Below are 26339 nucleotides of genomic sequence, written 5' to 3'. Positions count from 1 at the left end.
GCTCTATTATATTTTTATAACATGTACATACGCACGGACGCGCACACAATATACATTCGGGCATTGTTAGTATACGTGACAGTGGGTTTATTTGTACTACAGAATTATCTTACCATAAATAATAAATACTTCTCATACGATCGGCTAAAGATCCCAACTAAATAAATGATGTTTGACTAACATATCGCGGACGCCATCTTTTAATGGCTGAGATTGTTCTTTCTTGGCCGGTAGTTCCCAATCTGGATTTAAATTAAATGCAAATTGACTTAAGATTCTCAATTCACATTTAATTTGTACCCATCCAGGACTATTTATAAAGCTCCATGGTTGATACCTAAAAATTGATTAATGTTTTCATTGAAAAAAAAACGACTGCATACACTTTTATGCAATGCTTGTTACCATTTCTGCACAATTTCTACACAGGAACATAAGACCTCAAGCCATAAATGCAAGACTTGCTCGTTTAATCCTAGACAGATAAGCGACCGTAATTTTACATCCATTTGCGCATGTGCATTGTCATGTGTTAGATTCACTGATTGTACACATCGATACAACAACTAAAACAGAAATTATATTTTTTATACGAATATATGTAATATTATTAAGAAAATGTAAATAAGTAGATATTATTACCTCTTCCGGCGTGAGAACTTTACCATCTTCGTCCAGTCTATATGTTTTACAAAGTACTAATCTACTGTAAACAGAGTTAAAATCTTTCTCGACTTCTCGGTTCGACGCTTCTTCTATGAAAAGCCATGGATGGCATGGTCCACCTAAAAACGTTGGTCTACGCATTCCATGTTCCAATACCGCTTTTATCGCGGGGCACAAAGTTCCCCTTACTAAATCAGTAACAGCTTCGCTAACTGTATCGTCTCCAGCACACGTATACTGTTTACTTCTTTCGTCTAATAATTCTACAAATTTAGCGGGGAACCAACCCCTCAATCCGTTCAATTCTCCCACCCAACAATGTTCATCTTTTTGACTTAAAATCGTGATTATATCATTTTTCCGGAAACCCAATTCATCGTCATCGTGTCTTTCGAAATCTACAAGCGTAATTACTGCGTTATCATAATTATAACTCTAACGATATCATTCAGGTTAGCATACCTAATAATGCTTTAGCTCTCCTTTTCCTAGTGCGCGATACATTCACATAATTATCATGATCTTTCGCATGACTCTCCATGGTATAGTCAGCGATAAGTATGGTGTTACTCAATTTTGGATCAACATTTATAAAATGTCTAGCGACCTGCAAGACAGCCTCTCTTAAATCCACCAATATTTCTGTAATATCATTATTATTATTTTCTTTATACAATAAAATATATTGACAAATATTCGATAATTTTCTATACCTGTTTGACGAATGTTTTTTGATTTTGCATCGTCTTCGGTGTCGTCACTTCCAAACAAGAATGTTTGCAACATTGATTTATTTCTTTTCATTTGACGCCTTCGTGAAGATGTAAATAATTTTATAAAATGATCGTAACGTTTTCATGAAATTGTATAGTAATCAATTTACATACCTATTAAGATGCTGTTTCGGTAAATTTGGTACTGCATCCGGATTACCCACTAATCCTCCCTGATCAGCCATTAAATATGCTAAATGTCTACGTCTGTGAGTTTCGACTAGAACATCTGTTAACGATCCGCTTACTTCTAAAGATATCTGCAATAATGGTAATATTAACAATATTCGGTTCTAACAATTTCTGATTTAAGTCTAGAAATTTCAAAATGAATTTTACGTTAAATAATTGTTCTACATCGTCGATATCCCCAGGTATGTCTGAGAGAGCATTAAATATTTGGGCAGAGTTTTCCAACTGCTTTAATTCAGACTCTGTAAAAATATTAAACAACATTATACGGTGTACTGGAAAAGGACTTCTGTGTATATAGAATTCGACATTGTACAAAGCGAGAAGACTGTTATTAAATAGAATGACCGATCTACGATTTTTATTGGATCTAGTAAAAATTTTATGTCATATAAAAACTACATACCTTTTATTTTCAACATGCCAAGCGTAACTTGAAATAAAACGATAGATCCATCGAAAAGAAACATATCCCATATGCGTAACAATATTTTCATATGTACAACAGAAGCGAATAGAGTCAGGAACCAGTGTAACGATATTAAACTTAACTCTATGTCATGTTGAACCAAGACATGGTCTATATCGGGAAGATAATTAGCTACTAATGTACGAAGTACTCTTTGGTCAGCTTGGATACCTGTTATATATTTTAGAATAAAAATGGTTATATATTTTATCCATCGCTATTTATTCCTATTTATATTACCCAACAACGTCGAAGAATAATAAGACGCCGGTAGTAAATCTTCTACTATGGTTACCATCATCAAAAAAGCATCTTCTTCTTCTAATAGTAATAAAAGAGAAGCCGCTATTGTTCCTGTACCCTGGCAGTACCTTTACAGAATACGTCGGTAAAAATGTTATGTTGTAGAAATAGAAAAATAGTAATTTATAGAAGAGTGCTTTTACCCGATTTCAGGATACAACCAAGCTAGCGCACGCATGACACGTCTCAACCGTGGTATTCCGGTACTATGAAGATGACTGAAACACGCGTTAGCAGGCATGATCCGAAGCAGATCTTTTTCTATTTGTTTATTACTCATTAATGCATCGTTGCTCGACGCTTTTACGATATCTTTGTACATTATTTCAGAAGAACTTTTTTTTTGGACCGCACCTATAATAAATAAACGACAAATTATATAAGCTTCGTTTCGGTCCACAAATTATTCGCTCGTACTGTACCTGACATTCTCATCCAAATTTGAGGTCTCAGCGAATGAGGTATACCGTGACGCACCATATCACGTAATTTATCTGTACGAGGTAATCTTCTATCTAAATTTTGCCACGAAAGTTCAGTTACTTCTTTGTTATGACTGAATTCCAATAAAGCAACCCACTGTAATCTGGATATGTTACACTGAGTAATGTTTATCAACTTGCAATGTAATATATATATAAATCAGGGAGTTCTAACTTATTCCCCTTTGACAACTGCAAGGTGTCCACCAGTTAAAATACCGAAATTACTTTCTTCTTGCCAACCCAGTACTATATGCATAACGATGAAGTCTAAGAGTGGGGGAAGAACCTAAGCGGGGAAAGTGCAGCGTATAACTCGCCAGCTACAAGTTGGAACTCCCTGTAATAAACGTACATGCATACGAGTGAATTGTCTCTATACCTATGCTGTGGGTCTTCGACAAACGGAATTCCTAACAATTTTTTTGAGCTCTGCTCCGGTCCATCTTCTTCTTCAACACGAAAACCAAACTCGTCGAACCTAATTATATCGCATTATACGTTTATTCAAATCTATGTCAACAGAATGTTTTGTAAATATTAACCTACAAAAGATACCTGTATTCAGGCTGAGAATTAGGATCATCTGGTTGGTTTAACTTAGCTAAAATATTCTGTGGCCACATGGACGGGGTCAAAGCGGAAAACGGACCACCAGGAGCAGGAGACAAAATTTCTCCGCACAAACCTGAAGCTTCCGCTTCGTATTCATCTTCGGATACAGCTGTCTCTAGTTTTTTCTAAAATGTAGACATATTTGTAAAATCCAAAATGAACAGTCAATGTCAATAGTTGTGTATTTAACATTCGCAAATCTCGCCAAATCATACATACATTACAATTCGATGAAAACGGTAAAACTTACGTTATGATCTTCTTTCCCAACATAACCTTCATGATCACGAACATTAAATAGCGATTTGGCAATATCCATTATTAAAATTATTATTTTTGCTGCTTTCTAACACACACACTCTTCCTGTTTTCAACAGCGTTATATTACAAGCACATTCGCTACATTTGACAGTCTTAATTTGTGGACATCGTTGACAGTTTTGGTATTCGCTTCGCCATCTGACGACTGCTGACGACGACGATTCTGACGTTGTCCGCCACGTTCTATTTTCTATATAATCTGAATAACGTATTCTGCACGACCGCAAAGATGTCACATGGGGCCCATTCCGTTTGCGTTGCACGCATAATGCGCATACAAGACTAAAAAGCAGAAAATAATTATTTAAATAAAAATAAATTTAGTATAGAGACTCTTATACTACACTATACAGTGTATGCATAGAGACCAATAGAAACTCTTATACTACACTATACAGTGTATGCATAGAGACCAATAGAAACTCTTATACTACACTATACAGTGTATGCGCATTATGCGTGCAACGGAATGGACCAATGGACGCGGTTTCGATTGGTTATATAGGAACATAGAATTTTCCTATTGGTCGAAGCAACAATGTCCACGAATCAGATTATGAACAAGGAAAATTCACTTGCTTGATTTCTTTTTATGACTGTTTTATAACCATATGACCATTTATGACTTTTATGACTGTTTATGACCATTTATGACTGGCGCACACTGGCGCATTGACATAGCAAAAGTCTCTAGATAGATGGCGGGCAATGGCGGGAATGTTTTTGTTGGCAGACGTGATCGAGCGGCAGGTGTGTCCATGGGGAAATAGTGGAGAATAGTGGGCACAAGTGGGCACGATGGTGGGGCAAAGGAGGGGTGAGGAGTGCTGGTGTACGGGTGTCTAGGGAATTTTTGGAAGCGTCGCGTATCGAGCGTCTGCGAATTGGACTTTACCGCCGACATTATAGATAGAAAATGAATCCGATTGGGTAGCGTGGCACGAAGGCCACATCCGGCAGCAGCACTGCAGTATTGGTCGATCCCGCTTCAGCAACAGCGAAGTTGGTCGAATTTCCTATATATTATTGATAAATAGCTCGCGTTGCTCGTGTGTGACTTGACCAAAATCGACGTCGGTGTTCGTGTGTTCGAAGAGGGAAAGCCTGAAACCGCCGGGACCGCGTTTACATCCGTGTACTACACCGACCAGTGAATAGAAGTGACGCAAAACGGTTAGAAGTACGCGCGTTTCTCGTTACGAGGGATTTGGTCGAAGGATTATCGTGCATTGGGTGTGACGGACATTTATATCCGTGCGAGTTGCACGAGCGCCGTGCCGTGTTGCGTAGTGTGCCAGAGAACGCTCGATTATTCGTGGATCTTACACGGGTGTATGTGCGATTATGTCGAGCGCCCTCGAACCGAGGTGAGCGTTATAGGAGGGGAAAACTGCCCAAAAGAAGCTGCCTTCAAATCTGTTTTTTGCTCCGCCATTGTACGCCGCACGAAGACTACTGCGAAGGAAGCCGCTTGCCTCGTTCTCCCGTGTGTGTTCTCGTTCGATTACATTCCCGTTATTTTTTTAAACCGATCACTGTACAACCGTGTAAACGCGCCTACGTCTCTTCATTAACGTTCGTCTCGTGGTTGCGCTATTCGTCGGGCGAAATCCCCATTCTCTGTCTCTCTCTTTTTCTCTCCCCCCCCCCTCTCTCTCTCTCTCTCTCTCTGTCTGTGTTCGTCTTTCTCTGTCTCTCCTTTTTGATCGGTTCACTCGCTCTCTTCCTATCTTTCTCTATTTCCCTTTCTCTCTGTGGCTACTCTCGATGCCCTCGACATCTCTGCGGAAGTCGCGTGTGTGAAGGTTTTTCGCGTACGTGGACATCGGCGGCGACGACGCGAGGTGATTCGTACAGAAGTGAGCCATCGCCGGGGATACAAATCTTGCGCGTCATTATGCAATAGACGTGCAGCTGACCAGAAAGAAACTGTCTCTCCTCTATGCTTTCCCGATCAACACGGGAACGGCGGTAACGATGCGCGGCATGTTTTTATCTTTGTTTTTCGAAACCGTGCCGCGACGAGGAAACCCTGCCGTTGCCGTTGCCGCTGCCCGCCGCCGCTCATTTGCTTTTCTATATTTCGCGACGAGTAATCACGTGGGAATGCGTCAGGCGATGCTAGCGTACCTGTTACTAATCTGTTTCACGTATACTCTAGACAGTGTTATCTCTAGTGTATTTCAGTGCAACGCTTCCCGTATCGCCGCCGCGATCAAACAGGCGAATCGTACACCTCCGAACACAGTGCCTCGCGAAACTGTTCCAATGATGATCCGTAATTCAAATAGATACAAATCCTAGAATATCATAGATATTGTATATCGTGAACATTCCCGCATGCGTCGAGTACGGGGTCTATGCACACAGACAACGTGCATTAATCAACACTGAAATCGACTAACATATATGTGCCCGTAATTATGAAAGTGGTCTAAGTGATAATTTAAAAAAAAATGAGTTTATGCCCTAATGATTTTAACCCTCAGCACTTGAGTGGGGCGACTCTGAGGCACCACTAAATATTGCTGTATCAGTAATGTAAAATAATTGTTATGTTATTAAATTATTTTATATCAAATACATTACCAAACATTCGAGTACTACACAGGTAAATTGCATCGGTTTAATATGCATAAAATGAAAAAGAATCATATAAAGTGGAAATATTTTAGGTCAGAAGAAATGTTTGTAATTTTTAGGTCCTATAAACCTAGTGTTAATAATGTAAACAATATTTTGGATAATGGTACAGCAATTTTTGGTGGTGCCTCTGAGTCGCTATTCAAGGCATTAATGTCCTTTTCCTTGAAATATCTCGAAACAAGAAAAATACCACTTAGACCGCTTTCATGATTATGGGCACATATATTAAATCGTAGGTCAAGAAAGTACTTCAATTATGAACCATTCCCTCGACGACCTTCATTGGAAGATGTTGCTTTATCAAATACTATTTATGCAAATAGAAAAACACATAAGTACGTGCTCTGCATGCCAATGTATCAATTGTACATGTTGTGTAACTTTTGTTGACACTCTATTATATCCTTTGAGATGTAATTAATATACCAAATCCATTCAGATTTTCAATACTTTTGCAACCTATGATACATGGTTCGATCTAACAATGTCTATATAATCTCATGCTCGATGTACGCAGCAAATTCTCGATATTCATTACCTACACTGCGGATTTGATGCATTTACAGGAAGAACGAGTAGGTGAAACATCAAATGAATTTAACCCTTTGCAATCGGAATAATTTTATCTTAAAAGTTAAACATTTCTTCCAATCTAGAATATGTATTTCCATTCCCTATGGTACAATACTTAAATGTTTAGTAATCGATTAGATACCAACATATTTAATAATATAAACAATACTTTGAATAATGGTACAGCAATTTTTAGTACTAAGAGTTAATATTACCGATTCATTATTTACAAACCATGAAAATTATTAAGAGAAGAAATCAATTCTTCTGTAACTCCATTTTCTTGTAAATGTAATTTGTTTTTCATGAAGATCTGCAGTCTATTCATCACACTATGAGATCTGCATCCAATAATTAGAAATACATCATCATCTAAATAATTTTGTGAGCCATTGAGCTGCTTCCTTGTTCTCTGTCCACCGCTTACAGTTATTCACATTAATATTCAGACACTGCATTATCTCTATGTTCGAGTGTCCTCCTTGTTTCAAGTTAGATTATAATACTTTACTTGCTTTCCATCGCGCTGTACCTTTTCCATTTTATTTCTGTCTAAACAGAAACCGCAATGTATACTTTCACTCGCAAAAATAACATCCCTTCGCTAGTTCTCTGTTTATATGTTTTCTTTATACAACTGTTGTACCTGTGATTTCTTAGTAGCCCGAGTATTGTTTCAATAACGGTTCTCTTACTATTTTTACAAGAATCCCCTAAAGCCAGTAATAATAATAGTAATTATTATTATTTTCCAATTTCACTGTATCTTTTACCATTTAATTATTTACATTATATCGAAAATCGGTCACACCCGATTTAGCTGAAATTTAGAAGATAGTCTAATTTTGTATAACAACAAATCCTTCTCGCCAACATTGTTTTATGTAAAACAAAGCTATTCGCAAAATTTCAGCCAAATGTATTTCAGAATTTGCATGGTCTTAGAATTAGTTTAATTTAGAGTATTAAAACCGTCATATGAAAATGCAATGTATATCTATATATATCGTACAATTAAATGATTTTGTTAGACAGGAATTGTTTACATATTTTTGGAGTAGCTTAAATAATTCGTTTTTTTTTTAAAGAAGGATTATTGTCTAGATAGATCAATGTGAATAATTGTACATCCCTTTCACTTGTATTTCTCGCATCCTCCGGACAAAATATTCTCTCAGATTCCCTTCTGTAAATATTCTATTTCGAATCTCTTCGATTTTTTAACATTGAGTTGTTCGTTGACAGTCTCTTACCGCTTTGGATTACTCAATGTTTGAAGTTTGACGCCAGAAAATAGCGATCTAATGCTGGGATATACATCTTCGTGGGAAGAACAAGTTTTCTTGCATTTCTGATGCTTCTCTCGTGTTATCTTGTGCGCATGGATGTTACACCCACAAGAACAGCTACTCTGAATACTCTGCGATTTTAAATATGCTTCCTTTCTCCATACAAAAAATACAAGGTGAGCAAACTTAAAGGATTTTTCTGCTCTTTCTTTAGTAAAAACTTATTTTTCCTGTAGTATAAATTCGTAATAAATAAATCAATGGATTGTTCGGCAGTAAATGGTAGATTGTCTTTTTGAACAGTACTTCAAATATTTCTGCGAAATAGTTGCATATTTTTACGAATCGTTATATAAAATGTTCTTATTATAAAGCGAGAACAATCATTTTATTTTAGAAATCAACTAGCGCTTGATCATTCAAAATCATGACTAGAATAACGCCTGGACCTACAATTTCTTGTGATATTATCATATTATATCGATATAAGTACTGACCCCTAGAGACTGAATTTGTCTTTCTTCAAATGTTCACAATTGAAAAAATACTTTGGTATCGACGATTGTACAGAGCATCTATAAGTATGATTTTCATTTGTTAATTTTCTCGTATTGTAAAAATTAATACGGCAGACCGTCCGCCGATTGTAAACCGACCGCTACGCAAATTGTGTTTCACCCTATAATCGACTATGGATCATTTGTTTACAGGTTAATTAATGTTACCGATTGGCTCCGCGTACACGAGCAGCGAAGTTAAGCATTATGGGTACCGAAAAGACTGACGAAACAACATAATATTCAAGAAAAATGAATAAGAGATAAAGAAGATTATAGAAGGAAAGAAGGAACTGGTCGAAAAGAAATTTGTTCAGGTGATAAGGAAGTATAATAAAGGCATAGGGTAATAAACCAGCAATGGATGAATGGGAGTGAGCACAGTGCACGTGAAGTGCAGGTGTGTGCACGCACGCACGTGGGAGCCTCTGGATGTCGAGGCCGCAGCACTGGCAGTGTCGGTGGCAGTGATGGCCCCTGCTCTGACGGAAGGCGGTCCTCAAAAGCCTGAAAATTTGCTCCCTTCCCTTCCAGCTGGTGGGTTCCTTTCCCCAGAGCAGGCTGCGCAAGTCTGTCAGAATCGCGAAATTCTGGCGAAATTCGTTGTCTCTGCGAACGTTCAACCGACGAAGATCGACGAGCAGTGTTTACATGGTATATCCAAGGATCTTATTCGTGATGTCATCAATTCGAAATACGCCAATGATCTTGATAGTTTGTCTACATTTACGCACGGATCTGACTTGTTTACAAAGAAGGCATTAATCAAAGAGGACTGCGAGCGACCAGACATTCTGGACAGCCCAGATAAAAAGGATATCGACATTATAATGAACGACCCATCTATGGGTGATCAAGCGGATAATATGGGTTTCTTAAAATCAAGCGCAGACTTGCCTTTGGTGAGTTCAGAAGCTGTAGGAGACAATAAAAATCTGGATGTGGATCAAATGATGGCCTTTAGTACTGATATAACTACGGACACCGAACAATGCAGCATCGGCAACGTCACCGACATCGGGCAGAACGTAGAAGAGCTCCTACAAGTTATCAAATCTATCGAAGGGGTAGCAAATGCGGAAAACATATCTGCGGGTGTGAACGAACAAGTATCGAGCACTGTGGACGGCGTAGAGATGTTCTCTATGCCCGAGGAAGGGTTTTCGTCATTCGAACGGGATTTACTTAACGATGTCGATGTGATGAGTATTTGCAACAATATCAGCATGGGAGAACCTGTGGACCAACAAAAAACCAACAATTTAAAGTTGCAACAAGACGTTGCTCGGAAACAATTCGAAAACGAGAGGAGGTGTGCATTTCTACTAAGAAGACTGAGGAAGCTTCAAGCGCGAATAATAGGCAGGCATGTCGCGGAAGAAAACACGGGGGTTCTTGAGCTTGCCCATCACGGAGTCAAAAAATATCTGTTTCAAGAATTGGTTAATATCAGTTCGAAATCTAGCGTTAGAAACTTTCCTGAGATTAATAGCAGTTTGAATTCATTTTTGCAAAAGATTGAGAAAATGTGTGTTGCTCAGAGCAATAGTGTGAATAGACAACGATTATGTTGCCGATATTTTGGTGGTGGTTCACGTGACAATTTGGGTAGCACTTCTGGCACTAACGGCAATCGTCAGCCAGTCTTCTGTACTCCCCCAATTAAAGTTAAAGGTGATGAAGTAGAAAACATGGCCGGACCTTTGGCTACCCAATTACATGTTGTGGAGTCGAATCTCGACTCTGATTGCACCGCATCCAGTAGTGGCGGGGAAAGTTGCGATGAAATGCAATCGTTTAACAATCCTCATCAGCAACATTTATCTATGTAAGTTTTAACTTTTCTTTTTCGATGACAGAATTTTATGCTTCTGTATCAACCAATTTCGGATTAGCATAACGATAAGTAGACCGTGAATTTCATGTATTTATCACAAAAATGGGCGGACGTAATTTAAAACACGTTGGCTTCGATTTATTCAAATTGTTAACGACAGAAAGACATTTTTATACAGTTCCGCAGATCCGCAGTTTAACGATAAGTTATCAAGATACAATAGCAGACGTATTATACTATAAAATGATGGTGCTATAAATGTGGTAAAGTTTGAAACCGAGTAAATATGTTTGGCCGGTTTCAAGCTATTTTATTTCATAACATGTTCTCGGATACAGAATATTGTTTTACTGTCGCAAATCCTATGAGAATCATAGTACGCGGTAACCATTAGAATTTACCATTTTTATTTATACGATTTCGAGTTGTTACTAAAACTAATTATCGGAAAAAATGCTTGGGATATTTTATATTTGATAAATATTCATTGTGTGCGTTTGATAACGTTACTTGTAGATCAAAAAGAGCAGCATGGAGGTATGCTCAGGATCGCGCGGGTGTAGCTGCAAGATGGACGTGGTTACAAGCACAAATATCAGATTTGGAATATAGAATTAGACAGCATAATGAATTGCAGCGACACATTAGAGCTAATAAGGGATTAGTGATACTCGAGAACGCTGAAACAGTAAACGGGTATAGCGGCGTTTTACCAGGTTCTACGGGACGTTATAATTCACTAGAGGGTGAATCATCAGCTAGTAGAACACGACCATTCGTGTGGAGCTTTTATAGAAAGAGGAAACTGTTGCAAGTGGACAGGTTACACGAAGTCTCGAAACGGGCAGCAAAAGCATCAACAGTAAGATGCAATTGCGACAACGTATTACCTCCATGTGCTCTGTGCACTGGAAGATTGGATCCGATGCAACCGCAAGAACCGATCGAACAGATGTCTGTACAAGAACGGATTGCGCTTGTTGATCCTAGTTATCATCCCGTACTGTCATTTCCTGACGGTAAATAGCATTTTATCAAATATCCGAAGTACTTTACTTTCTAGTAGGGCTCTGCGAGAACCGTAAGATGTCGGGAAACTCGATTGTTCGGGACGGGTCTGGTCAGGCGGTGCACTATGGCTTTCGAAAGGTTCTTATTCTGTTGCAAAACAAATTTTTCCAATATATTAATCTTGAAAAATTGACTTTTAGCCACAAAAAGCGGTGTACCGAAAGTATGTCCGGTATTTCCAATCCCCGAAATTGCTTCGGGACTCGTTCCGATCCCGAGAAAATTCTCGACCCGATATTATACTTTCTATACACAGTAATTCTGCGATCTAAGCGCGACGAAGCTTTGCGATAAGCCAGTTCTCGTCTAGAGAACTTCCACTGGGGGGCATACCCCGCGAGGGGCCGCGAAGCTCGAGCTGCCTCGGTCACCGAGCAGTGTAAACATGCCGCGTAATCCGACACCGGGTCAGGTATATCGGTGTGAACTAATTCAATTACAAAACTTCTTTATTTTCTATTATTTTTGTTATGGAAATAATGGAACGTTCATCAACTTATTTGTGGCATTTTTCTTATTAAAATCGCACTAAACACGATTTAATTTCAACTGAAATTGAAGAATACAAAACAACAAAAAAACAGAACAAAATTGAAAAATGTCGCAAATACAGAATGTACTAAATAAAGTGTTACAAGCTGTTTTCTCAGAATCTAATGAAGATAGCGACTTCATCTTTTTTTGTAAATTAAATGGTTAAGGGCTAATATTTTAGTATGGATTACATTTTTTTGGGAGGGAAAGAGTGGCCTCAATATTTTTTTAAATAGAAACTAGTACTGATTTGTTGTTAATGTGATAGCTCTCGCTAAACTGAATAGTATTTGGTTGAACCATTCTTTATTATTCGACATAGTTATAACATACCATTTTTTGTTATAACATAGTTACAAAGTTATAAAACAGAGGTAAAATTTCATTAAAAATAAGTGAAAAATAAAGAATTATTATTGCACTAGTATTGTCTACGTTCGGCGCGGCCACAAAGAAAATAGTATCCCTTTGCCATCTCTGTCACAGCGCAGAACCGAGAATCGGCTTAGATCGCAGGATTACTGTAATATTGCAACTGTACAACATACAATAAATATTTCGATTGTTTAGAAATAACTCAAGGAACTCACCTTGAAGCGATCATGAAATCGGTGGAATGGCAACAGAAAATGTTAAGAGGAAATTTACGAATAACTCGGCTGAAGGATAAAGACAGTAACGAGAGAAGAAATAAGAAACTTCCAGGACATAGAGCAAAATATGCTGCTCGATTAAGAAAGTCATCTTCGAGTATTATTACTGCGAGTATGTAATATGTTTATTTGCTACTCTTTTATCCGAAACAGTTTATTTACGCGTACGATTCTTTTCTGCAGGGATCAAGAGAAAAATGTTGAAAGGGAAAAGAAGTAGGCTTGGCCATGATAGAAGTGTTCACGGCTTAAGCAGAAAGAGGGTGCAAAAATTACCGACTGAAGATGACGATGATATTAGTGCTCTTTCCAGCTCTAGTAAGCACTCATCTCCAGCGCCTTCACCTTTGCACCATACTGCTACTTCAACAGAGAAAAATGCAGTTAAAGAGAAAAGTTCCACTTCACACGGGTTCGTATCATTAATTTACTCGCGAATAATTAACATGTTCGGCAAACAGGTACCTTCAACAATGCAATTTTTAATTTCAGACGTCTAAGGCAGAATTCGTATGATATTGATAATATTGTTATACCATATAGTGTAGCTGCTTCAACTAGGCTCGAGAAACTACAATACAAAGAAATATTAACACCAAAGTAAGCGATACATTAGTAAAATTATGTTTTAACAGTTTCAATCGTTCGCGCTACAATATACAATCTTTTTCTTTTTTCTCTCTCAAAAATAAAGGTGGAGGTTATGCGAGGAATGTCCAAAAGTGGACATTAAGAATGGTGTTATGCATAGGCCTAGTCAAGACAGCGATGTAAGTTTATGAAATTGAATGACCTGTCCAAGCTTCTATGAAAACAATTATTGCAAATTCGGGAACAAGATAATGAGAATTTAATTATTCTTTTAGTTTGAAGATATGTCGGATGAGACAATTGCGTTGAGGCACGAACGCAGCGAGAGAGAGGAAAACAAACGTTTCATGACATACGTAAATATGCCACATCAGTCTCGTATGCGCCACAGCCGCAGGACAGATAGCCGAGCGGATAGTGGTGCGAACACACCAGGTTATTATAACAGTTCACTGTTTTAAGGAGGTAGACTCGTTTCCAGGATTGCAAGGATGTGAGATGCGTCTTCTCATTTCTCGATAATGCAACGATGGGGTTTTTCAATAGCCAAAAACGCTAGATAAAGATCAATCTAGGCCGCGGTCGCCCTCAAAAATCCTATTTTTACGTTTGCGAGGCGTAATTTGCATTATTCGGCAGTATGTAGCTGTCGCAGCTTTACGATTGCGCAGCTTCATGCTTCCAAATAATGTAAATTACACCTCGTAAACACAAAAACTTTTATCTAGCCCTTTTGACCACCGAAAAACCCTATCTTTGCATTATCGAGAAATGAGAAGGCGCATCCCGCACCCTTGCAATCCTAGAAACGAGAATCTACCCCCTTAGTGTAAATTGACTAAATGTAATATCACGATCTGTTAAAGCGAATGCTAAATGAATTTTCTTTTTTTAGATCCTATGTCTCCTCACGCAAGCGACTTCGGTGGAGACATAATGTCGCCGATTACATCGCCGCCCGCGACTCCTTCGCAAGTTCAAGATCCGGAACATCAACCATCCGACACACATCGTGCATCTGCTTTTCAAAATGCGTTACGACGTCGTAGTACACCTACATTAAGATTAGGAAAGGACGACATGGGTACTTCGGTAATTGAAGACGAAAATGAGGTATTGCTTTCTTTATGCGTCCGAAATGCATGCACGAATTAATACGTTGATTACCGTACTGTATTACCTAGATCAGAATTTCACAAAAGTTCAAAAGCTTCAAGTTGCTCGTAAGCAGGTTAGCCAGTCGACGTTTTAATTATTCGCACAAAGATTGAAGGATTTTCTTTTTTAAATCTGGAAACGTACTACATAATTGTCTCTGGAATAATTATATATACCATTCTTTTTCTTATCAATAAAAGTAAAATTATGTCGAACACAAACTGAGATGCTAAAAGTATTTTTTCGATAAAAATATGGTACATTATAAATTAATATACAGAGTAAACGCATGCAACTCGAATTATATCGATTATTGAAAATAATTTTAACCTAATTAATTCTTCTTGCGAACCTAACGCGTCCAGACGATGCAATAAGAACTTGTAGCGTTGTATACATTTGTGGCTGTAAGACAGAACGGTATAAGTCACATTTTCAACAAATTTCAATTCAGGAAATGAGTACTGTGTTATTATAGGAAATGGTTCCGTTTTAAAATATAGATATATATGTACACATCACTATCAACAGTCGATAATGGGCGTTCAAGTATAAACAGTGATATTTCAAATGCAAAGATAGCATAACTTATGATGTTTTGTCTTACAATTATGGAAAACTGATACGTAGTTACATGTAGAATATTCTAAAGAGAGTTGTGTAATGTTTTTAAACAGATTTTGCCATACGAACCAAGGATATTTCCATTATCCGAAGAAGTTTATGACAAAATGCTGGAAGTAATGCCAGATGGGCATTGGCAAGCTTCGTCAGCATCTCTATGCTCCCGAGAAGAAGAAAAAGCAGATGATGTACGTACTCTGTGCTTGTATTGAGTGTTCCCATTATTAATTACATCTAAGTCGAAACTTTCTATTACAAAACAAATATGTGCTCGTACTGACTATTAATGTAAACTTTGAGCCAACTTTCATGGCTCCTCAAGGCTGTCCCTGGTAAGCAGTGTCACATGATGCTTCCTACTATTAAACACGATTCATTTTATTTTATTGCAGATATAAATATTTCAGATATTAGTGATGTTTCAAAGAAATTGCATTGCGTTTTACGTAATCTTTATCTTTTTATAAGCATATTAGAAACTTTTAACGAACTAGCCCGCTGTTTATTTTCTTCTCGGTTGTTATAAGCTTGTAAACTTGAACATAGTACTTTTTTTCAATGTATATATCGAGGACCAAAAGTAGCAATTATCGCAAACAAAATTTTATGGAGAAAAGTCCAGTAACGGAAACATGATTCATTATCGAAGTCGAATAAGAAAACCATGAATCTGTAATGACTTCTCTAGTGACTAAAATATTTTTTTCGTTTACAATAGCCATTATTGTTGACGGGAATTCACATTCCGTTCGTGATAGTTATTGACGAGAGAAATTGTATCTCGATTGCTCTTAGCAGGATAAAGTATTGCTTTGCACTCAGTGTGTTTTCTGATGAAAAATGTTCCAATCGAGAAAATCATTCTTATCCTACGACTTTTCTCATTTTGGTTGTAACAATTAATATGGTCCTTGATATATGTATATATATATATAATTTATATATACAAATATAATTTATATACACACACGCAGAATAATCGTTGGATAAAATATCTTTTTACAACCACTCAGCTAGATATTAATATTTCATTTCTAGGATGGGGAAATGGATTGTCCAGAGTCAGATTCAACGGAATCAGCTTGTTGTGACATAGAAGGTGAGGATCCGAATGATCCTGAATGGACAGTAGCTGACGATAGGGATACTGAGAAGGAACGAATACGTCCGACGGCTAAAAGATAGGATAAAATCTTGAATAAATACACTATGTCTACGTCGTCGTTACTATATGCAGAAGCTACCTGTCAATTGTTATATATACCAGTCGGTCATGTAATATGCACCTTAAGTTAATGGTATTACGAATCTGTAAAGTGTATTATAAATATAAATTTTATAACTTCATTCTGCTTAAATCAATGGAAAACCTTAATAATTGCTTTTTAAGTATTGCTATTTCGGCCAAAGCATTAGAATAGAACGAATATATATATATATATATAAATAACGAATATGTATGTATATATATATGCGTGTGTGTATATACACATAAGATATATGTATATATCCTTTTATTTAGGATAAGGATATTGTTATATTTTTCTTTCGCTGTTACAAATATTAACGAGGACATAGTCCTTGAAAAGTTAGAATCTCATACAGACAGAATTAGATAGTTTTGATACAAACGTACGAAAGAAAAAAAATGAATAAAAAATAAAGGTGTATTTATATATTATAATCAGAATCCTTATATTAAATGAAAGTGCCAACCGAAATATTCCGTGACATTACCCTTCGACGTTGCATATTATTTATAGTTGCGAGATAAGTTCATTGTAAAGTGATTGAAAGCTCTACCCTATTAGAATCGAATTATTACGATCGGTTATAATTTATTGCGTGACCTACTATTGTGTATAATTATTACGCTTCTATATTTGTCTTACCTTTTATCATCATCATTATTATTATTATTATTATTATTATGATTTCTTGAAATGGTGTCATAATATTGTTTGCATATCATATAACAGTCAAAAACAGTTTACACACAGAAACATTCAAGAGTCTGTATATAATCATCCACATTCGCTTTACAATTTTGTTCGTACAACATACAAATAAAAGTATTGATTTATAATGAGATCGTAGTTAGTATACTCTTCGCTTTAGTTATTCTAGTTTAGCAAAATATGAGAAATTGCTTGAAATAAATGTGAAACTCTGAAATAAAAGAATTCTCAGATTCTGTGTTTTGACTGTTATATTCATTCTTATATTACTTATAATTTATGCAGTATGACTCCGTGTTTATTTAAGAAACAAGTTCGTTGTTTAAAATCTCATGTCACTGTGATTCCTCGATTTTTGATCAATCTGTGATATTACATGTAATTTCTTTCTTATTACATTCTTTATATTTAGTCGAGCATACATAATATTTAAACAACGTGTGCTTAAATTTTGTACATCACATTTTGAATAAAAATAAATAGGCAGCAATGGAATTTGTTTTTTCTTCGCGTGATTATAGATATCGTTTTTATTTCTTAGCGCCTTTCGACATAAGGAAGGGAAGGAGATCAACGTGTTGGATAATACACAAAAATCGACAACTTGTGAATTAGTTCAATAAATATAAAATTAAATGTTGTTTCTTGTATATTGGTATCTTTAAAATCCACGATCAAGATGAATTAAAAAATAGAGTACGAACGATATATTATAAAAGGCATAAAAATACAAAAATGTCTTCATTGCTTAAAAAAAACTCCCCATCTATGCATTACTGAAAGATATACACTGTGTATCTAAATTTTCTAAATCTACTATCACGGCAGCATGAGCAGTACTAAAACGGGGCACTGATATCAGTCTTACTACTTGATTTTCATTGCCTGAAAATGAAATTATTTTGTCAAATTATTATTTCATGAGACTGTGAAAGTTGATTAAAAATGATACAAACCCTTCCACAATTTTGTTTCATATTTCTCTGAGTTGCCCACAAAATATATGTCTGGACAGTCTCTCATAATAAACAGATCTTCTTTGTAATATGGACAAGCTAACAACGTGTCCGGAGCAGTTGGACACATGTGCCTCCATAATAAAGTTCTCTCGAGCCATTCGATGGTTGTAATATCTGTTTCGCCAGTCGCTTTGATGATATCTTTGATCGATTGACCGCTGTTACCAATTATTACTCGTTCCTCGACTCTACCGATCCACGGATTTGTAGTGCTTTTAAAACTTTCGAGTCTGTTACAGAAGCGAAAGAAGTATTTTCCAAAAGTGAATGTTTTTCTGTATTTAAGAAACGGTATGCAAAAAAAAGTAATACCTAAACGATTTAGGTAATAAACATGGATGGAGTGGTTTTTGAGGTAACATGGCATTCGTTGGATCATGTTCTCCCGGCATCAAAGTAATGGCACAACATTTTGCCAAATTGCTTAAGAATGTATCCGTAATTTTGATTGTCCCAATTTCCTTATCTAATGTATCCATTTCGGAAGGTGTTGTACTACTATCTTTCACAGTATTACCTGTTATTTTTCGAAACAATGCTGTTAACAGTCTTCTTCCATATCACTGCTAATTTCTATAGTCTTAAATTTATCAATTTACCTGCGATAACGAGACGAACAATGGAGGTTCCATCTTTTTGTGCTCTTATATTACCAGCCATTCCGGTCAGCCAGTCAACAAAGAGGCTGGTTGCTAGACTTTCATGATTTTGAGATAAATCTAAACCAGATACTAACACTAATTTTCCACTTAATGGACGATTAGTTATAGTTTTCTTTGGTGCGCAACCAGGAAGACACCAATCTTTAACCTAAACAGAATATTTAACTATTGCTTATATACCAAATGCACAATCGTTGACGATCTCAAATAGCTCGCAAATTATTTGTTGTATGAAAAAATGTTTTCAACAAAAGTTGCATAGTTTCATGGGGGACATAAAGTGCTCTAATCTTTTTTCTATTACTTTGCTTTCTTATCGAGATACAAGGATCTCCTTCAGTTTTTTAAATAGAATCTCTACTACTTTTTCTCAAATTCGGATAAATTCTGAGATTCTGCGTAAAAGAAGTATTCTAAAAAAATTGACATTCAAATGAGCAGAAATTTGTTGAAGCAGGAGGTGAACAAGTATTCATTGACAATAATTACCGTAAACGTTCCATCGTTGTTCTCGTTACCCCGCACAGCACAAACAACACCAGTAACAATATCTTTAAGATGAACTTTCTCGCCTACTAATTTAATACGTAACATTTCATCTTCTAAATAAGGCACATCTTTCTCGGAACAATAATTCAATCTAGCACAAGGAACACTGAGTTGATGATCTTCACTTAGCTCACGTAAGATCGATGGTTTCCATTGTTGATGTTTGTAAAGTGTACCAATTATTACACATTCTTGACCATCTAAGTTTTCTAGATCAGCTAATTTCACGACAGGAATAGTTCCTGTTCGAACACAGATACATTTACTTCGTATTTGAAGAGAAATAATTGCGAAATCAATTTGATGCTATTTAATGTTTGTTTACGGTAGTATATATTTATATCTGAATCGTTAATAAAAATATTTTTATAGAATAGTGGTGGAGATACGTACCCCACTTAGCTTTAAGTCGCGGGATCAAAATATCTCTCAATTCGGCAAGTCTGGTGGAATAAATGTGTGCGAATTGTTTCGAGTAATCATTTCTCGTGCTTACGAACTTTTTTGAAAGATTCGCATATTCAGCTTGTTTTCTTTCGAACACTTGCGGTTTGCCGTCGTCTGGCTTGACAAGTAAATTATTGACACTTTCATTAGTTTTATGAATCATTGTTACACAAAATATACGTATTTATGTACTCTGAATAAACGTGCGTTTGTTTAATTCGCCAAACACATGTACCTTGTCACCACTTGTGTAGAAAACGGTTGTAAATTCACTATCGCCATCGTCAGATAAATTCAGATAAATTTCAAATAAGTTATCCATAAATTATAACATCTATAGAGACGTCTCGTGCAATGTAATCTTTCTGTCACTGTTTCAAGTTTTTATATTATTACTCGTACATTTTTACTTTACTCGTATTATTTTAAATATGTCCAACTCATTTTCTCAATTATAATTTGGAATTTATTTCCTCACAACTTACTTTATTAAAAAAAAAAGAATAATAAGAACAATATATATTTAATATATATATAATAAAAGATATATTTGTATCATGGTTTTGTCGTGCCTTACAATTCTTTATGCAACAAGTTTGCATGATTTTTCCAAATTTTTACGAAATAATGCATAAATATACTTGTATATCCCGCTTTTTTTTTGTATATCGCTATCCACCATTTTGAATTATCTTGTGCGTAACTTGTGCACGGTGCACACCAGATACTCCGTTATCTTGGAAGTCTATAAGTATATTGTATGGTCTAACAATAAGTAAGGAACAATCTCATTTCTCCCCTCTGTGAACAATACTTATACTTTATACTGAAGCTAAATTCATACGGCAATATAACGAAATAAATTATAATATATTTATTTTTCACTAAACCGCAGTCACATGAAATCACATGACAACTCTGTACCATGCTAACAGGTGAAAAATTCTCTAGAATAGTTCACCATGGTTCACCATTGTTCACTGTTGTTCACCATCATGCATGATCATGCACTCATGTTAGGCAGAGACAGAGGCAGACAGAGAGCAGAGAGGATAAGGATAAGCAGTGCTGCCAGATGGTTGTGAGATCGCAACCAGGTACTCTCCTACTTTTCCCCTTCCACTATCCTATTCCATCGCTTTAGGATTGAGTGGGGCAAATGGGAGACACGTTGCGCGTGCGCGATGGGGACGCAACGATGACAGATGAGATGACATGACATTTCGCAGGTTTTAGGTTATTGCCGCGTATCGTATCGTACTCGTGTACATATACGTACTTAATGAAATAAATCATATGGTTCGTTCTAAATAGACATTCTTTATTATAAATAAAATTAATTGTAACATGTGAGAGTTTCAGTCGTGAAGCGAAGTATGAATGCTTTCTTTTATATGTACAATTGAAAAAATTTTGGAATCTGTATGTATGTAGTACTGAGTTACATTCCAGTAAAATCAATAAATCATAATATATTTTAACACTGTTAACCCTCATACGCTTCTCAAAAATAGTTGCATAAAAGAGACTGGGATAATAAATTCACTCATTTTTCTTCTACACGATAAATTGACAAATTATGTTTTATTTGTAACGTTATATTTTAAAGAAATACAATAATTACATAGTATGTGAAATAAGTAAATGGGTGAATTTTACGCGGCAATAACCTAAAACCTGCGAAATGTCATGCCATTGTTGCGTCTCCATCGCGCACGCGCAACATCTCCCATTTGCCTCACTCAATCCCTGTCGCACACGCGCAACGTGTCACATATTACTCTGGTCATCAGAGAGGGGGTACCTCATATCGGCGTGATTCCCCTCATCTGGCAGCACTGAGGATAAGATACCGATACCAATAACTTTCTATGATACTATGTGATACTATGCTACTTGTGTAAGATGGAAACGTTGTGATTGTAGCTATAAAGATAGGAGCGGGATTATTGCAAGTTGCTCGTTTCATCGTTTATTTGTAAGAATTTTAGATAGTCCGGCGTGTAGTCGGGTACTTAATTTTTAGCAATTTTGTTTTTAATTATTAACACGACAATATATTCGTTGTAAACAGTAAACATGTCTGACGAGAAGAAGGTAAACGCTTTGTAACCTCAAAAGCCAATGCTGCGATCATGAATGATAGAATAAGAATACGCTTTTTTTTACAGGAAACTAAAACAGAATCCGAGCATATAAATTTAAAAGTACTGGGACAAGATAGTGCGGTAGTTCAATTTAAAATTAAAAAACACACACCACTCAGGAAATTAATGAATGCCTACTGCGATCGTGTGGTAAGTTTTTATATTACTATATGATATATTATTATTCAATCTTTTTCGAAATATTTACAATTTAGTAATTACTTTTTTTCTGTTTTAATGGACATTGATAATTCGTGTACAGTGAGCTTCGATTTACGTCGTTCGCAGCTATTATATACGATGTCTCTACGCAATACGATAGTTAATTGTTTTTAACCGATATTTCACGCTTCACAATCACAAGTTCAATTCTTGAAGGTACGTGTCCATCTGAGAGTAAAACTATCATTAGTTACTCTTGAGAGTAAGATTCGTCAGTGTATACGGTATTGAGAGTGCTAGCGAAGAGCTGCACGAAAAACTATCGACAGAAACTCTCAGATGGACACATACCTTTATGTTGAACCTCATCCGCTCAATCCTTTTCTCGGTTCGACGATAAACACTTATTTTTGTTTCATTGTTCTATCGTGTTCGTTTGTTCGCGTATACTGTTCCTCTCCACCTTGATTCTTCCACAACTGCTTCCTCTGTGCTTAATTCTGAGTAGAACCGGCATCAGACAACCCCTATCGATATAAGCTTTAAACTTATCATTTTTATACATTTCAAGGAAACTGTATCTCCTAATTTGATAAATACATCTATACATATATCCAAACCAAAACACTTCGTGTAAAAGTTGACCAAGTTCCCCGGCCCATCCACTTCAGTGATATGAAGGATGGACCAAGTTCCTCTCGCCTATCAAAGTTGTGATACGATGGATGGACCAAGTTCCTCTCGCCTATAAGGGCTGTGATATCGGGAAGGACCAATTCCCAGAGGCCAATGATTGTTGTATTCAAACTTTACAACCTACGGAACTTGGCGTCTGCGCTGGTACTACTACTCTGACTTGCATGAGAAAAATTTATATCCGGATACGGCGCAGAAGGAGACGATACTGCAGGAGACGCAGCAACGGCAGATTTTAAAAAATTCGTAAGATTTTTGCTTGAGCAGTTGGGAATCCGGATATAAATTTTTCTCTTGCAATTCAAAATACTATTGCCAGCACTGACGCCAAGTTCCGTAGGTTGTAAAGTTTGAATACAACAATCATTGGCCTCTGGGAATTGGTCCTTCCCGATATCACAGCCCTTATAGGCGAGAGGAACTTGGTCCATCCATCGTATCACAACTTTGATAGGCGAGAGGAACTTGGTCCATCCTTCATATCACTGAAGTGGATGGGCCGGGGAACTTGGTCAACCTTTACACGAAGTGTTTTGGTTTGGATATCATGTTATTTTTGTAAGAAATGGCCAGATATTCGGAGGATTCCTAGACGGAAGTTAATTTGCAGAAAATAGCATGATGCATCTCACTTAAAACTTCAAACACGCACGTGGCTGTATCTCGGGAACGCAGTGCGTCCTATCGCAAAAATAACGAAATTTTCGAAAGGCTTTAACCCAAAGCACATAGGGTATGCCCAACCACGTGACGTACGTGGTCTTTTGATTTAAAGAAAAAAAAAATTTTTTCGGGTTTTTCGAAAAAAAAAATTTTTTTCGGGTTTTTCGATTTTTCCTGTTGGTTTGGATATAAAAGACACCTGATTCCAAAATTTCAAGTTTCTAGCTTGTCTGGAAGTGGGTTAGAATTAACATGATCCTGCTATATATATTCCAAGAATTATGCGTTTTTGGGGTATTCTTATCTCAGGTTCCAGGCTAGGTAGAAAGTTGCTTTTTACATGAGAGTTAGTTGATGTTATATCTAGCTCAAATAAAAATTTTGGTTGACCTCGGTTACCGGGGAGAGCGGCAGTGGCGATGGCAATATGGTTAAAAAGCGCAAAACTATCGTATGAGAATAACTACTCGGCAGCTTAGAGGTGGCGGGAGGGGAACTTGGTGCGCGCGTTGCCGCGCGCGTTGATCTATAGATGTATTTATCAGATTAGATATACACTACTACTATAATTATAAGATAGAATGACAAACAATATCTTTATGTAGAAATTGTATTGTAAAGTATTAAAGTATTTAAAGTATTAGATAATCCGCAATAACACATATATATTCTCAGAACTATTTAATTAAACAGTGGAATCCTTTTCCAAAACTTACTGTGTTATTATTTGATTTTTTACGCTTTTCTATTAAATATGGCCGGGTGAGTGCTTCTTTCTTTTGCACAGCATATATATATAATTGCCAGTTCCTTGGTAGCACAAAAAGGGTGCACGAATATGTCTTCACCCCGGAAGTCCTTCAGGATTAATTGCTAAAATTAAATTAGTTATTTTTCAGTCCTCTGTAACGGTAAAAAAATCTCAAAACACAGAAGGCGTAGAAAGTTGAAATTGGATATACAGGTAGCCGTTAGTTCAAAGGAGTGCAGGAATATGCTTCTATCCCATAAATTTTTCAATGGGAATTATGCTAGTATATTTATACGAGTCTCTCTATCCTATGTACCCTGACTTATGTTCTCCATTTCTGGAACCAATTAGTATTTAAGTCCAGGGTTCCTGTGTATCTATTGTAACTGATTTATATGTTACCAGGGTTTGGCGATCGCAGCAGTAAGATTTCGATTCGACGGTCAACCTATAAATGAATTAGATACACCCACCACGCTTGAAATGGAAGAAGGCGACACAATAGAAGTTTATCAGCAACAGACAGGAGGATTGTGTTGAGATTTAAGATTGTCCTACAATAGTTTAAGTAAAAAGAAACTTTTGTTCCAGTGCTTACTTCGTAAAAGAAAATGTGAATTATTTTTTATCTTTACTGATACTACAAAATACTTTGTTTCGTCATAGAATGTGGAAGAAGTTGTTTACACTTTTTATATATATCGAATCTAATGTCTATAAGCATTTCATTTAAGTTGTATACGTCATCTGAACTGTACTTACTGACTATGTCGCCGGCATAGAAAGTAGCTGAATCTATTTACACAAATTTTGTATTACTTCGTATCGTGAAATGATTTTCAGAATTTATATATTTTTGCACATTATATGTAGAGTATTCGGCTATCTTTAATCTTTATTCAGTCACGAAAATTGATAAATTCTATCATAACTGCAATATGTTTTCTTCTTCATCCTGGTAATTTGATTGGTAACATGAAAATGTAAACTCACCGCTCTGTAATTGTTAGCAATACGCCGTAAATTGAGACACAGAGCCCGCTTCTTATATAGAGTTTGCTCTATATAGAACAACAACAAAAAATATCTACATTATACAAATACATATATATTACAATTTATAAAATTCTTTGTAAATGGTTTTCATAAATGGATACAGTGTAAAGTCTCAGATGGACTTAATAAATTCCATCTTTATAGATACATTCATTTCTTACAACTATGTATACATAAGAAATGACAAGAAACATTGTTAAAAAGTTACATTAATATTTAACGCTTAACTGATGAAGTGGACTCTTATCTCCCAAAATTCTTTTCTTTTGTACAGACTAATTTTCGTATTTTTTTCAAAATCGCATATCAAAATAAATGACGGCATTCAAATTCTGTGTGGAATACAAATGAAAAATTATCTCGTGGAGTCTCAGAGACTCCACCTCGGCAGTTCAGGGTTAATAATGTTGCTACGTCGGAATTATTCATGAAAATTGATTTCCCATTTTATAACTCAACCTTAGTATTACCATTACATTTACTTTCACTTTTCATAAAATTCAATAATTTACTTTGTATATGAACAAAAATAAATTGTATCTTATCTTTTCTATAAGAGATTTATAGTTGTTATTATTTTAGATTGTTATAAACTTTGATATAAAATTAGAAATTCTAAATTTCGTAGTCACAGTTATGAATAATGAAATCACGTATTTATTAATACATTTTCAATGAACATTTTATACTTAACAATAACTAAACGATATTACATTATGTTTATATGAAATTGATTTACATATTTGCGTTCCACAGTTCAGTATATAATAAATGAAAATATATAATAAATTTCATTGGTATTTTTTCAGTTCAATTTTCGCGGTTATAGCGTTATAGCTGCTCACTCCCACTCCAGTTACCTAATTTATTACTAG

At 36.1% G+C, this 26339-nt stretch overlaps 4 protein-coding genes across 8 annotated transcripts; 2 read left to right on the top strand and 2 right to left on the bottom strand.

The window, feature by feature from the left end:
- Positions 1–144: 144 nt before the first annotated feature.
- LOC143209060 (small G protein signaling modulator 3 homolog) lies at positions 145–4172 on the bottom strand. The gene is made up of 14 exons (XM_076424253.1): positions 3751–4172; positions 3444–3625; positions 3268–3366; positions 2826–2989; positions 2547–2757; positions 2341–2471; positions 2038–2271; positions 1779–1873; positions 1554–1699; positions 1380–1477; positions 1129–1308; positions 643–1064; positions 406–566; positions 145–337 (listed from the first exon to the last, which is right to left on the bottom strand). The coding sequence occupies exons 1-14, from the start codon at positions 3817–3819 to the stop codon at positions 145–147; spliced, it is 2385 nt and encodes a 794-aa protein (XP_076280368.1). The 5' UTR covers positions 3820–4172.
- A 580-nt stretch (positions 4173–4752) lies between these two features.
- On the top strand, positions 4753–16701 carry Nsl1 (non-specific lethal 1). Of its 5 annotated transcripts, none has more exons than XM_076423017.1 (12): positions 4753–5188; positions 8286–8505; positions 9040–10714; positions 11240–11742; positions 12899–13093; positions 13165–13393; positions 13474–13581; positions 13676–13751; positions 13848–14007; positions 14468–14685; positions 15408–15542; positions 16393–16701. In XM_076423017.1, the coding sequence occupies exons 3-12, from the start codon at positions 9255–9257 to the stop codon at positions 16537–16539; spliced, it is 3231 nt and encodes a 1076-aa protein (XP_076279132.1). In that variant the 5' UTR covers positions 4753–5188; positions 8286–8505; positions 9040–9254; the 3' UTR covers positions 16540–16701. The 5 variants fall into 5 exon arrangements, with proteins under 5 accessions (XP_076279132.1, XP_076279128.1, XP_076279130.1 ...); XM_076423013.1 differs by having other exon boundaries at positions 4753–5307; XM_076423015.1 differs by having other exon boundaries at positions 4753–6099.
- LOC143208556 (DNA polymerase delta subunit 2) lies at positions 11378–20286 on the bottom strand. Its single transcript, XM_076423019.1, has 6 exons — positions 19936–20286; positions 19483–19784; positions 18931–19141; positions 18644–18848; positions 18269–18561; positions 11378–18197 (listed from the first exon to the last, which is right to left on the bottom strand). The coding sequence occupies exons 1-6, from the start codon at positions 20150–20152 to the stop codon at positions 18079–18081; spliced, it is 1347 nt and encodes a 448-aa protein (XP_076279134.1). The 5' UTR covers positions 20153–20286; the 3' UTR covers positions 11378–18078.
- Positions 20287–21177: 891 nt separating this feature from the next.
- On the top strand, positions 21178–26024 carry Sumo (Small ubiquitin like modifier). The gene is made up of 3 exons (XM_076424310.1): positions 21178–22086; positions 22161–22286; positions 24814–26024. The coding sequence occupies exons 1-3, from the start codon at positions 22069–22071 to the stop codon at positions 24946–24948; spliced, it is 279 nt and encodes a 92-aa protein (XP_076280425.1). The 5' UTR covers positions 21178–22068; the 3' UTR covers positions 24949–26024.
- The last annotated feature ends 315 nt before the right edge of the window (positions 26025–26339 follow it).

This window comes from Lasioglossum baleicum, chromosome 5 (assembly GCF_051020765.1).
Source record: "Lasioglossum baleicum chromosome 5, iyLasBale1, whole genome shotgun sequence".
Lineage (NCBI taxonomy): Eukaryota > Metazoa > Arthropoda > Insecta > Hymenoptera > Halictidae > Lasioglossum > Lasioglossum baleicum.
The sequence above is the reverse complement of the archived record's forward strand: the minus strand, read 5'-3'. Positions and strand labels throughout refer to the sequence as shown.